At 52.6% G+C, this 13,342-nt stretch overlaps 6 protein-coding genes across 6 annotated transcripts; 3 read left to right on the top strand and 3 right to left on the bottom strand.

The window, feature by feature from the left end:
• Nucleotides 1–1,192: 1,192 nt before the first annotated feature.
• On the top strand, nt 1,193–2,456 carry INS49_004506 (uncharacterized protein; the record flags this gene model as incomplete). Its single annotated transcript, XM_043165295.1, has 4 exons — nt 1,193–1,304; nt 1,358–1,476; nt 1,541–2,295; nt 2,360–2,456. The coding sequence occupies 4 exons, from the start codon at nt 1,193–1,195 to the stop codon at nt 2,454–2,456; spliced, it is 1,083 nt and encodes a 360-aa protein (XP_043018010.1).
• Nucleotides 2,457–2,834: 378 nt separating this feature from the next.
• On the bottom strand, nt 2,835–3,664 carry INS49_004505 (uncharacterized protein; the record flags this gene model as incomplete). Its single annotated transcript, XM_043165294.1, has 2 exons — nt 2,835–3,158; nt 3,632–3,664. The coding sequence occupies 2 exons, from the start codon at nt 3,662–3,664 to the stop codon at nt 2,835–2,837; spliced, it is 357 nt and encodes a 118-aa protein (XP_043018009.1).
• Nucleotides 3,665–4,427: 763 nt separating this feature from the next.
• Nucleotides 4,428–5,780, top strand: INS49_004504 (uncharacterized protein; the record flags this gene model as incomplete). The annotated part of the gene is made up of 1 exon (XM_043165293.1): nt 4,428–5,780. The coding sequence occupies one exon, from the start codon at nt 4,428–4,430 to the stop codon at nt 5,778–5,780; it is 1,353 nt and encodes a 450-aa protein (XP_043018008.1).
• A 274-nt stretch (nt 5,781–6,054) lies between these two features.
• On the bottom strand, nt 6,055–7,551 carry INS49_004503 (uncharacterized protein; the record flags this gene model as incomplete). The annotated part of the gene is made up of 1 exon (XM_043165292.1): nt 6,055–7,551. The coding sequence occupies one exon, from the start codon at nt 7,549–7,551 to the stop codon at nt 6,055–6,057; it is 1,497 nt and encodes a 498-aa protein (XP_043018007.1).
• Nucleotides 7,552–8,419: 868 nt separating this feature from the next.
• Nucleotides 8,420–9,960, bottom strand: INS49_004502 (uncharacterized protein; the record flags this gene model as incomplete). Its single annotated transcript, XM_043165291.1, has 3 exons — nt 8,420–8,903; nt 8,959–9,466; nt 9,621–9,960. 3 exons carry the CDS (start codon nt 9,958–9,960, stop codon nt 8,420–8,422), a joined length of 1,332 nt encoding a protein of 443 aa, XP_043018006.1.
• Nucleotides 9,961–11,516: 1,556 nt separating this feature from the next.
• INS49_004501 (uncharacterized protein) lies at nt 11,517–13,256 on the top strand (the record flags this gene model as incomplete). Its single annotated transcript, XM_043165290.1, has 1 exon — nt 11,517–13,256. One exon carries the CDS (start codon nt 11,517–11,519, stop codon nt 13,254–13,256), a length of 1,740 nt encoding a protein of 579 aa, XP_043018005.1.
• Nucleotides 13,257–13,342: the final 86 nt, after the last annotated feature.

Here is a 13,342-nt window from a genome sequence, read left to right as displayed (position 1 = left end):
CCGCTATCGCTGATTTGGGCTAGATAGTACCGTGTGGTATCATAAGACTTCCATCTGAACGTAATGCAATTGAGTGAAGATGCAACGGATGGAATCTCAATTCGCATGAAAGCCCGCACACCGGAGAGGTGAAGATGGTATGTGCTGGAGGGCCTAAGCCAGGTCAGAGTCTGCTGTTCAGTTCTCGTCACGATCCGGATAGTGGTGTCATATCGGTGCTGCGCCGCAACTATGCAGGACCCCGCAGATATGGGAGGGGCTCGGGGCGGTTAATGTCTGGGCCGGTTGTTGGTTGGGACATTGTAACAGCATTTGACTGTCGAGCGATCGTCGAGGCCCTCTTGACCCCTGTCTACAAGGATTACAAAGTTACTCTCATATGCAATTAATCGCATCGTTTTGGCGCTAATAAGCTGCACAACACACATCACACCCTTTTTTAATCGCACTTTATTTAAGTTTCTTAATATAGCTTTAATTTAATAATTACCTATATTAAAAGAAAGCTGCTTTCTTTTTAATTCTTTTAATATAAATTTAAGGAGGGAAAAGAAAGTATTAAAAGTATAAGGTATGTTTAAATTAAAATTAAAAATAACTTAAGTTAAAGTTAAATTTAAAGGAGTAATAAAGAATAATAAAATTTAAGAATTACCTTAAAATTACTATAAATAAAAGGTAATTATACCTAAATTTACTTAAAAACACCTTTCCCTTAAAATTTTAAATTTATTTTTAAAATTAAATATTAATATACCTTATATATTAAATAATTTCTTTACCCTTTTTAAATAAATATTAAAAGAATTAAAAAAAAGTAGCTATCTTTTAATATAAGGTATATTTGGATTAAGGGTATATTTGTTATATAGAAGGTGAAAATAGTTGAAAAACGAAGTGAGGAGGAAAAAGGGTGTGGTGTGTGTTGTGCAGCTTACTAGCGCCAAAACGATACGATTGATTGCATATGAGAGTAAGTTTAGAAACACCTGAACTCCGTTGGATTTCTACACTGGGCTCGTTGTCGTTTTGCACGACCAACTCGCCCTTCTTCAAACTCTTTGATTTCCAAAAATCTGCTTACCAGATCGCACCTTAGCCACAGGATTCGGATTCTGACTATAGACATTTGAGACTCAAGTTGGTGTCGGATTCATCACGCACTGACCTACTATTCTCGTCCTAGCCGGTCATGGCGGGCTCCATCACTTCAGCTACCGCGGCAACACAGCCTGAGCCGTCTTTACAAAAACACCTGGAGGAGATAGAAGGCGACCTTCCTATGGACGGCGCCGTTATCTTATGTATGTTGACATGACTCGTAGTTGTCCATGACTATGTGCTAATATGACCCCAGTGTTCCCGCCCGGCTCCGTCGTTCTCTCGGCAGAGTCATATGGCTCATCCGCCTGGACGCAGACAGGCTGCGTAACGGTTGAATTACCCAACGGCGACTTGAAGAAGTACTTCATGAAGGTGATTAGCCCACTTGTAATTGGAACTCCTGCGCGAACCATCTAACGGTATTGGTATGATCCAGCTAGCACTCAGGGACCATGGCAAGAACATGCTTCATGGTGAGTTCGCAGCGAGTTCTACCATCGACTCTTTTTGTCCAGGAATGGTCCCGAAACCCCTTGGCTGGGGCAAGTTCAACGTCGGCTTCCCTGAGACCTACTTTTTTATTGGAGACTTCAAGGACATACAGCTGGGCCTGCCAGATCCGTTGAAGCTTGCGAGGCGAGTGGTTCAGCTCCACAGCAACACGTCGCCGAATGGCATGTTCGGCTTTGATGTGACAACATTTAACGGCAAGGTGAACCACGTTACGGATTGGGAAACAAGCTGGAGAAAGTTCTTCACTCGCCTGCTTTCAAACACCCTCCGAGTCGATGCGGAAAACAACGGTCGTTGGCCAGAGCTGGCCGCCGTCGCTGAGCAGGTGCTGTCTGCTGTTTGCCCGAGGCTCCTTGATGTTCTGCAGGAGGGGCCTGACCCCATAATTCCGAGGCTAATCCACGCAAACATTTGGGCGGGAAACACCGGCACTGATGAGGAGACTGGGGATGTCATCTTCTACGATTGTGGGTCTTACTATGCCCACAATGAGATGGAGCTGGGCATGTGGCGCCGTGACGCTGCACACTACCTGGGTCAGCGATATCTTCACGAGTACCAGCAACTCTTCCCACCTGCGGCGCCGAAGGCCGAGTTTGACGACCGGAACAGGTTGTACTGTCTGCATTATCTCATCAATTACTCTGCGGGTCATCCAGAGGCCCTAAGCAGGCACACGTGAGTCACCCAACATACTGTTCTGATCTACCCTCGTTCGGAACTAATACCTTCGACTGAAAAGTGCGTTGAATGACATGGCATATCTCTGTGAGAAATACGCTCCATTGGATGGACTACCAAGATATGATCCGCAGAAGGATCCATCTGTTCGCAGGTAGATGGATGTGAGCACGGACAATACCAGTATTTAATTAGGTCCTGTGATGCCTCGTAGACGAACATTTCAAATGGTACTCACGTTCAGATTACACTCCCGCTCACATTATACTAGACAATAGCTTTTCTTTGTCTGACTCATCATCAGTCTTGCGTAGCCATCCCTGACACTTCATCTCAAATAAGCTTGAGTTCCCGCCTGGTCTCTACCTGCGCGGGGGGATCGGCCGTGAAAGTCTTATCACAATGGTATTCCATTTAGCGACACATTCAAAGGCATTGGATACTCTTTCTGAGTCTCGAATGAACAGAAAAAGGAGTAAGAGAACGTCCCCTGCGAGATACGTCCTTGTTCTCTTGGCAATACCGCCTTTTGTTGGCTAGAAGCGCCGCACGAAAAGCCCGGACACCTTCGCAAGGGGCTCGCGCTGGCACCATGCAGATCTTCCGTCCACAAACGACAGTACTGCGAACACGTCCTTTACGGCGTCTGCGATAATAGTGACCAGGGTATCCTGGTAAACGTCGCCCATGAGCGTAGCCTCCGCCCAGTCGATGGGTGAGTCGTGGATGATACACAGCGAATCGATCCAGACGTAACATATGCCCATAATGAGTACAACATTAACGGTATCCGGGAAGGTCTGGGTCAACAGATCCGGGGTGACATCCCGTTCGAAGTCGAGCAGGATACAGCATTTGTTCTGCCGAGTCACCAACCAATGGCAATTTGCCAGTCTCTGTTATTGTGCATCATACTTAGCCATTTTTGCACGTTGGATGACCATAGACTGCTCTTTTCAGCCACACCGGTCTGCAACGCCACGTTGACAAGACCTTCTGTTTATGGATCGAAGATGACGAGTTTGTGTCACCAAGAGAGGTTTTCACTGAATCAACCCCGCTCCTGTGGCACCTCCACCCTCCTGGATACATGTCATTCTTTTCCTCTTCGTCATTCAAGGAACTCCATTGCCACCCCTCAGCCGAGTTGGCACCGTGCCAGAAGTGCTTCTTCACCATGGACGCAACCGCTCCCGCTCTTGATGCTTCGTTGGAAGACAACACTCACGCAGATGGCCGGTCGGCATTCGAGTCTTTGAACAATGTGCTCGCACTTTTAGATCAGGAACGAAGCCGGCAGCTGGTGCAACAAGTGGTTCCGGCCGTCACGTACACTGGACCTTTCGACGTCGTGGGAAGAGAGCATTGTCTTGATCCTCCGACTCAGCTGTGCTCCCCTTGTAAACGATTGGTTCAACAGCCGCCACCCATCTGCTCATTCGAAGACCGGAAGACCTCGCACGACTTTCCACCAGAACGATTCTGGATTCCACATCATAGTACCCTCTTCGAGCTTATTGACTGCTGTTTCAGTCAATCTGGGAGTTGTCGTCTGTGTCATCTATTCTGGCATGCTATATGTCGTGAGACTGTGAGCCACCGGTCGAGAAAGCTTAAAAGTTCATTATGCCACTGGCATGATGGTGGGTTGAAAGTGGCAATACAAGAGATTTCCAAAGCACATTTTGGTCTTGGCCTGAACATCCTCCAGGGACCTCATGGCCTCTTCATGGACTTTAATATTTGGATGAATCGTTGTACGTGATATTCCTAACTTTATGCTGCCACCGCGTGATTCTTTCTAACATGTCGTAGCGTATGTTGGCGATCACTCACAACACGGTCCAATCCTAGCCGAAACAACTGATTCTGCTTCGACTTATAGTCAGACCAAAATCTGGATAGACCACTGTCTGCGCAACCATAACTTGTGTCAAATCACCAGTCCATCGGATTCTCAGCGACCTACAAGATTGATAATCCCTGATCACTCGGCGGGTACTTTCCAACTCACAACAAATGCCGCCCCTGACACAAGGTATGCCGCTGTCAGCTACCGCTGGGGCAGTGGGGAGGGCTGTTACATGTTGACGCAAAAGACGGTCAAGGACATGTGGGAAGGTACATCTATGGGAGTCCTCCCTAAGACGATTCTAGATACTTTCACCATCGCTCATCGCTTAGACCTGAAGTATATCTGGATTGACAGGCTCTGCATCCTCCAGGACTCGCGCGAAGACTGGAGCCGGGAAGCTTCAAGGATGGCACTCATTTACAAATATGCCTTCCTCACTATTTCCGCAAGCTGCGCCGCGCACGAGAACCAAGGGTGCTTCAGGAAGCGAAATGTGGCTGGTATCCAGCCGTTACAATTGATTTCGAACCCGCTTTTGCCCTCCGTGGCTTGGTGTCATGGTAATGCCAGTTGCATCAGTAGCGGCGAGCCAGAAGAGAACCAGAAATTAGGGGGGAAACTTGGACACCTGGCGGACCGCGGCTGGGTATTTCAGGAGAGAATCCTCTCTCACCGCATCGTGCACTTTGCGGAAGAAGAGGTATATTGGGAATGCAGGGAGCTAGAAGCAAGCGAAGCATGGCCAGATGGGGATCCGCTTAAATCACCACGCCGCCCACCGCTCTTGTATGACTCTGGGAACGAGCACCGAGTCAAATACTCGGCTTGGCATAAGGTTGTTCAGGATTATTCTGCACGCGTTTTCACTCACGATGGAGACAAGCTCCCGGCATTGTCAGGTCTAGCAAGGGAGACAGCGGAACTGCGCAAAGATGTTAGTGAAGAGTACCTCGCCGGTCTTTGGCGATCGACCGCGCTTATTGACCTCTGCTGGAGACATTTTCCTGGCAGACTGAGAGTACCAGAGCAATACCTGGCACCTTCCTGGTCGTGGGCGAGTCTAAGCGGCAACATTGACTATGGCATGGGCGGTCAGGGTGTCCGATACAGACCAGCGGCGACGTTCAAAGATGCTCGTTTCAGATTTGCGACCGCCGATCCCTACGGAGCTGTTCTTGACGGATGGATCCATCTCTTTGGGCACCTCAAGCCGGTCACGGTGGTCCAATCGGGTCTACCAGATCACGTCCGGCGGAAGATGCCGTGGGAAGTGAGAGTTCACGGCACAAATGGTCAATGTCTACCGTTTGATGATGGTTTCCTTGGCACGCTCGATATTGAGACGTTCGCACCCGGGGAGAAAGAATCCGTGGCGATGTTCTGCTTGCCCGTGCTGAAGAATCAGCAATTAGACCCCGAAGAATACTGCCCTGACTTTCACTGTCTTCTCCTTGTAGAAAATGGTTCCATTAAACATAGAACATCGAGTGTGGCCTTGCCCTCGCCGAAGGTGTGGCACGAGGAGGAATACCAGAGGGCAGGACTGGCAACGATTACGGTCAGCAACTGGGTAGCATTTCAAGAATGGTTAGATGAAAGCCCACAACGAGATGTTATAATCCGTTGAGGCCAACTAGAAGGAAAAGAGAAATTCTTAAGGTCTGGATTTGATTGATACTTAAGCTACAATCAAGTCTTTCTGCATCCCCAAGATAACGACGAGAATACACTGTATCGACCTCAAACAATATAGAATGGACTTTCGAACGAGAAACGGTTCATCAATATACCGAATAGCTCGTCGATACGAGCGTCAATCTGTTGGAAAGTTTCTGTGCAACATCAAGGCCCCGCTGCCGGTAGGTATGACCATCTGAAAACGTTGCGGCATGCATGTACTGTCACACGCGTCCAGCCTGGTTCAGCATCTTGGGGATCACAACATCACGGTTGAACCGCCACAGATAAGCACTGTAATGAGTATGGAACGCCGCGCCGCTGTAAAACATAGTCCCACCCAGCCCCCCCTGCAGCGCCGACAACTCCGTATAAAACCCGTCCCGGATCGCCTCGCCCGGAACCTGCAAGTGGAACGGCGAGTGCGACTTGAAGACCAGCCACTCCGGCTCCGTGACGGGGAACCCCTTGGCCGCCTGCAGCGTCTGGATCTGGCGGGTGGCGTAGGCCCGCACCTGCGCGTCCGTGAGCGTCGGCGCGTCGGCGCCGAACTTGACCCACCACACGTCGTCGATGGTGCCGACGGGCGCGACGTGGTACAGCGCGGGCAGCACGGGGATGTTGAAGGGGGTGTGGGCCGCGGCGTTGTCGAAGCTCACGGTCTGGTTCATGCCGATGCCGCGGACCAGGCCCGTCCAGTACCCGTTGGCTGTGGTGTACTGCGAGAAGACGGCGCGCTCTTGCGGGGTGAGGTCCCAGCCGGCGAGGTTGGAGAGGGTGGGCGGGATGGTCAGGAGGATCTGGGAGCATGAGAGGAGTTTGGGGCCGCCGTCGCGGCTTGAGACGAGGAGTTCGGATCGGCCTGTTGATGTGTTTTGGCGCTCGGTGGCGATGACCGTGGATTGGAGCATGACATTTCGTGCTCCCAGATATTCGGTGGCCTTGTAATACAGCTCTGAGTTGTTCCCCTTTGCTGATGTCAGGTAGCCCTGAGATAGGGCCTGAATGTCTCCCAGGTTGAAGTATTTGATGACGTTAATGGTGGGCATATGAAGCATGTCTCCTGTTCCCTGTCCGACTGCGTATGTAATCCGAAAAGCGGCCGACAGGTTGTACTTGTCCACGAATTCACCGAAAGGCGAGTACAGATCTTGTGGCACTGGATCCGGAAGATCGTCGCCTTCCAAAACGTACGAATATTGGGACAGCACTGCAGCCATTCGTTGCAAAGCACCCGCAACATCGGGGAACTCAGTCCACGATACATCCGAGCCGTCCCGGAAGTCTGCGTGTTTCCGAATGGTGTTGAATAAAGGGGCGGGAACGGAAGGATTTGGTGGCTGGCCCGGCGCATTAACGTCGGCAGTTGATGTGTTGATCAATGATATCTGGAATTTGTCGAAGAACTCCTGCACGGCCGGGAACGGCTGGTAGACAACCACGCCGATGTCCACGGGCGCCCCGGTGTCCGGATCTATGTACGTTTGTGTGGCACCTCCTAGCTGGGCATCGCGCTCGATCACGATCACAGTCTTGTTCAAGTCCATGAGTGATACCGCAGCATGAACACCGCTGGCTCCTCCGCCCACGACGCACACATCTCGCTCGACTACCTCACTCTCATCTCGGTTGATGTCAATGACAGACCAACCACGGGAGTAGACTCGGAGTGGCTGGGCTAGAATCGCCAATAGCAGCCAAATCTGCCTCTGGGCTCTCATGATGAGTTTGCTGTAAAAGATTGTGGGAAGAATGGATAGCAGAAAGCGAGCCTCGACACTTGGACTGAAGTGACCCGTTCACACGAGTCGCTGGCACTAGAAAATAACGTAATATCACGGCCCCCGATGTCCGCGGGATATGTGATGTGAGATCTCAAGCTCGAAACAGCCGCAATCAGAAGGAGGCGATTTGTTCAGGGGAGATGCCGTTTAGACCATACTGCCCAGCCGCAGCGAAGGATCAGGCGGGCGGTAATGGTGGCTTGTTCGGCAGAGTTATCAACCGTCGGTCGCCTCATCATGCAATTAGGTGAATATCCACGGCATTAGAACCTGCAACTGCTGGTATACAGTGCAACCTCAGCTCGAAGACGCATCCCCTGTATCGTTACACCTGTTGCCTGCGGTCGATGCATGCGGCGAGAGGATGTTTGATCTTGGCAGCCACCTACCCATGTGAGCGAGGACCATGTCTGTCCCGCATGAAGGATTCCGCACGGTGCCCTAATCTGCCCTTCAAGGCGGCGGCGGCGGCAAGATGACGTGTACCTGCCTATTTGGTGCTGCAGGCGTGGGCGATAGATACCTTTGGGTGCATGTGGTGAGACCGATTGCTGCCGGACGAACGGCCGAGGATCTTCGTCCATCCTTCGGTCGTCGATCCTAGCTTACCGCGTACGATTCACGACCAATGTTGCATTAGGGGGAAAATAAGATATAGAAGACAGTTCTGGGAAGTCTAAAAACTGGACATTTTGAGTGCTTGTTGATAATGCTGCATTCAACTACGCTTTTTGCTAACTACTCAGTCTATATACTTTGGATCCAACTGATACAGTGCCTCTTGGTTCCCATGATCACCCGCATTTCAGGGGAAGAGCTTAAATCCACCGGGGCACGCCTTCTGGAAAAGCCCCTTAGGATCATACTTCTTGCTCGCATCCTGTAGCTTCTTCTTGTTCTGAGTGCCATACGAGTTGATGGGGTCCTGGTGAGTCCACGCGTAGTTCATGTACACGAACGGCAGCAGCGTCCCGCGCCCGGCAGCATCCTGCTTCATCTTCTCGAGGGACTCCTTCATGAAGGATAAGACAGCATCATCGTCGCTCTTGTTCTGCCAGTACGAAAGCAGCAGCACCGAGACCAGAGGGCCGTCGGAGCGCTTGAGCCCCAGTGAGTTGCCCCCGGTCTCCTCTGACTGTTCCATCAGGGAGGTTGGGTACGGCTGCAGCGTGAAGGAGGCCAAGAGACCCGCAACAGACTTGACGGGGTCAAGGCCTCCGGTGTAGATGTCTGTTGCCGCCTGCAGGGTGGCCACGTCGGCCTTGACGGTGATGTTCATGTAAGCGCATCTGCCGCCGGTTAGCCCTCGCATCACGAACATGACAAGAGGTTTTGAGAGCATACCTCACTTGGCTTTGAGTCCCCCCTGCCTGCTCTTGCGCCGCCTCCGAGACGGTTTGCAGGCGCATGGTGTTCAAGGCGTCTATCTGCGGCTGCATCTTGCTGAAGACGTCGATCACGGGAGGGTTCTCGACCTCGTCGAGATAGTATGGCTGGTTCAGACACATGACTTCGTCCCCAAATAAGGCCGAGTAGCCAGTGCTGACCATGAGATGGGTCCTCTTGCTCTCGACGGGGTCGTTCAGCACCTTGACGAGGGCTTCGAGCTGGCTGGGGAAGGTTGGGGCAAAGTAGTAGAGGAAGCCTCCCCAAATTTTTCCCTGCTTGAAAGTCCGGAAGTCATAGCGTGTGACGATGCCCAGGTTGTTTCCGGCACCCTTCAGCCCCCTCCATAGATCGGAGTGGTCCTTGGCATTTGCTTGAACGATGTCACCCGAGGCGAGAACAACCTCGAAATTGATCACATTATCGCACATGAAACCCTGACGGCTCGAGAAGAAAGACAATCCTCCTGCGCAGAATTAGTCAATAGGGTCATGAAATACAAATTTGGGAAGGCAAACCCTCGGTAGTCAGGCCTCCAATGCCATTGGATGCAGACCTTCCGCCTGCAACAGACAGACCCTCTTCAGCCAGCTTATCGTACACCGCACCCCACCGCTCACCTGCTCCAATCTTGACAAGGCCGTTACTCGATTCGACGCCTTTCAATAGGGCAAGGTCCAGAGTAATTCCATCCTGAATGTTTGCACACCCGGGAAGAGGCTGCTGCCCTCCGCCACGGACAGCAAATACGATGTCGTCCGAACGGCTGCTGACCACCTTCACAAAAGCGGAAACGTCCTCTTTGGTTTTAGGCTGCACAATCCAGTACGGCTTGAGATCACTCTCGAAGCCGGAGAGGTACGAGCCGTTGAGCGTCTCGTACAGTTCCTCTCCACGCTGTGTGAAGACGCCATCCGGGATGGCCTCTTTCAAGGCATCGATAGCGCTGGAGTAAGCCATTGTCAGAGGGCGATACGTGATTCGTAGATGGCACAAGCAGAGCGAGAGAATATTACTTGACCAATGCTTACGGTGAAAAGAAGTCAGGAGACCCGGATTTCAGGGAAGAAAAGGGTGGTAGACGAGACCCTGGAGCCCGCAAGGGCTGACGAGACGCATGCCAGCAGAAGGGTTCTCACGGCCCTCCCCTGGCTGCTAATAATCATCAGCCACAAAAATACCCAGCATCCCGTGAAGCCCAGCTGAGCCTTGCTGCTGCCTGGTTCATTGCGGTCAAGCAGCGTATCCTACATCAACGGCGCTCGCATGTCGTTGTCGCTAATACAGTTAACCCCCCGTTGGTTCCTTGCCGCTCACCCGGCTGCGCTTACCGGTCTTCCAAATCGGTTATGATCAAGAGACGGGTCTCCAGGAACCAAGATTCCTTCCTTGGCCAGGAGCTTGAGATGCAGATGATTGGTGATCAGTCGAGATTCCTTCGAGGAGATAGTGAGACACCGTAGATGCACGGGACTTTATACACCGTCGTTCAACTGACATGTCACCGCATATGAGGCTCGCGTAGTACCCAGTGTAACCCTCCTGGAATCATACGAGGGCGTGTGGTTGGGGGGCCGCGAGTAGGATAAGCAGGGGGGTGTGCATAAGATGCCAGTCGCTGGCAAGTTGCAGGGAGGGTCTGTGCGGGTTTAACCGAGAGAACTAGGCGTAACCGGCTAATGGTGGGAACGGGGAACGCGTGTAAGCCGTAGGACCCGCCAATATGGTGTACAATCTCGAAAGGCTCGACCTAAGCGCGCGGGATGTAGGCCCGGGGGTTTTTAAGGATCGCATGTGATGTAACACAGAGATACAACCCAGGTAAGGTGCTTTGAGGCACCTGAAGTTGACCAATTATTGATACGGAAGCTGACGGCATGAAACTTCAATGTTAACCTGCAAGGTAAGTAATAAGTACGAGACTCTGTGTAACATGAGGCTCTACTAGTAGTACCTGGGGGTGTGCCGGATGCGGGCCGGCCGTGGGGGCGGCAATGTGACATCTCGCTCGGATGTGACCAACCTTGGTTAGTTGCTGAACTGACCAAGGAAGGCTGACTGCAAGTTAAGCTGACAGCATACACTAGAGATTCGATCTTGTGGTCTGCGAGGATCTATGGTTAGTATGCCAAGTGCTTTGTTTGCACTGTGGGTGTGAGACCCTGTCAGTCTGCCAACGGAACAGCTGATTTCCATGTCCCCATTGGACGTGCAAGACCGTGCATGTAGCTGACCGACCCATGCGTGATAATAGACCCCAAAAGGACTGCACTAATTGTTGGCGCGCCTAGATGGGAGAACTTTCTGTGCGACCACCCAACGCGCAGCGTCGGAGGTGTGCCACAACCCGAGCCTAGCACCTGTAAGGGAGAGTAAGACAGGCAGCAGGTCGCGCCTTTTGTGCTTCTCAACGCTGCCATTTGCCATCATGAACCTAGTGGCTTTCCCCCATCAACAGCGAGAACACTAGACGTTGTCATTGTTGCTGTCAACAGAACAATCCGAATCGAACCAAGATGGCAGGCGAACCGACTGCCATCGAAGGCGAGAAGTCACCTGCCGCCGACCCCTGGGGAACGACAACAACAACTGACGCGACTAGCGCAGCTCCTTCCTCAGAGCCTATCGATCCTAATCAGAATGCATCAACCTCGCCGCCGGCCGACGACCAGCCCGCCCCGCGCAAGAGGCACCCGCCCCAGTTCTGGATAGTCATCATCTCGCTGAGCCTGCTCGCATTCATCTCGGCCCTGGACACCATGATCGTCACGACGGCGCTGCCGACCATCACAGAGGAGCTCGGCGGCGCCACCGAGTACGTGTGGATCGGCAACTCGTTCGTCTTCGCGTCGTCGGTCCTGCAGCCACTCGTGGGCCAGCTCGCCGACATCCTGGGCCGCAAGATGCCCACCGTCGTGTCCATCGTCCTCTTCATCGTCGGCAGCGGCATCGCCGGAGGGGCGAACAACACGGCTGCCTTCATCGCGGGGCGGGCCGTCCAGGGCGTCGCCGGCGGCATATACGTCCTGATTGATATCGTCTGCTGCGACCTGGTGCCCCTGCGAGACCGCGGCAAGTACCTCGGAATCGTCAACGGCTGGGCCGGCGTCGCTGCGGCGCTGGGGCCTGTGCTGGGCGGCGTGCTGGCCCAGGCGAACTGGCGCTGGATCTTCTGGATGAACATCCCTATCTGTGTGCTGCCTCTGGCTCCCATTGCACTCTACTTGCCCGCTAAGAAGGGGCACGTCTTGTCTGGGCTCCGCCATGTCGACTATCTGGGAACTCTAATCTTCATCCCCGCCATCGTGGCGGTCTTGTTCGGCTTGGTTACTGGAGGGGTGTTGTACCCATGGTCGTCGTGGCGTGTCATTCTCAGCTTGGTACTCGGCTTCCTCGGCTGGATCGCCTTTCACATCCAGCAGAACTTTGCAAAGAACCCCAGCGTCCCCACACGTCTGTTCAGCAACCGCACGTCGGCCATCGGCTTCGTCTTGACATTCCTGGGCTCCGTTGCTCTTCAGGCCCTCGGCTACTTCCTCCCCGTCTATTTCCAAGCTGTCTTGACCACGTCGGTTCGCCAGTCGGGCATCAACTTCCTCCCCGTCGCAATAGGCTGCCTCTTCTTCGCAGCCATTGCTGGTATCGCACTGAGTGCATTTGGCTTTTACAAGCCCATTCATGGTATTGCCTTTGGTCTCTCGATATTGGGATACGGGCTGTTCACAATGATCGATGAAAACACCAAAACGGTTGCCTGGGCCTTCTTCGAACTCATCGCCGCTGGTGGGCTGGGAATGACCATCTCAGCTGTGCTGCCTTCCATTCTAGCGGGGCTCTCGCAGGCCGACGTGGCCTCTGCCACGGCGACATTTTCTTTCATCAAGACTTTTGGTTTCATATGGGGTGTCACCGTGCCCTCTGTCATCTTCAACGGAGCAGTCAACGACCGTGTGGACCATGTTTCTTCGCCGGCTTTACGAGACCAGCTCAGGGATGGCAGAGCATATGCTTTTGCTAGCCAGGCGCAGCGCGTCTCTCGCACATTGGACTCAAACCTGTGGGGTGAAGTTGTCCACGTCTATGTTGAGAGCCTGAAACCAATCTGGTGGTTTGGGCTGGGTATCAGCGTTTTCGCCTTCTTGCTAGTGTTTTTGGAGAAAGAATTGCCACTGTCAAAGGAGCTGCACACAGAGTATGGCCTGGAAGAGAATAAGCAACCCGCATCCACCGAAGCCACGGCCAAGGCGCAAGTGTAGGATAACTTGGAGGAGGATGCTTTCAGAGTGGCCTTTTGCTGTTTACCATGTTGGCTAGTGAATAGAAGAACCCCTTCAGTCTCTTC

Source organism: Diaporthe citri (genome assembly GCF_014595645.1).
Source record: "Diaporthe citri strain NFHF-8-4 chromosome Unknown scaffold_12, whole genome shotgun sequence".
NCBI classification, from domain to species: Eukaryota; Fungi; Ascomycota; class Sordariomycetes; order Diaporthales; family Diaporthaceae; genus Diaporthe; species Diaporthe citri.
Note: the sequence above shows the minus strand (reverse complement) of the source record. Positions and strands in the feature narration are given on the sequence as shown.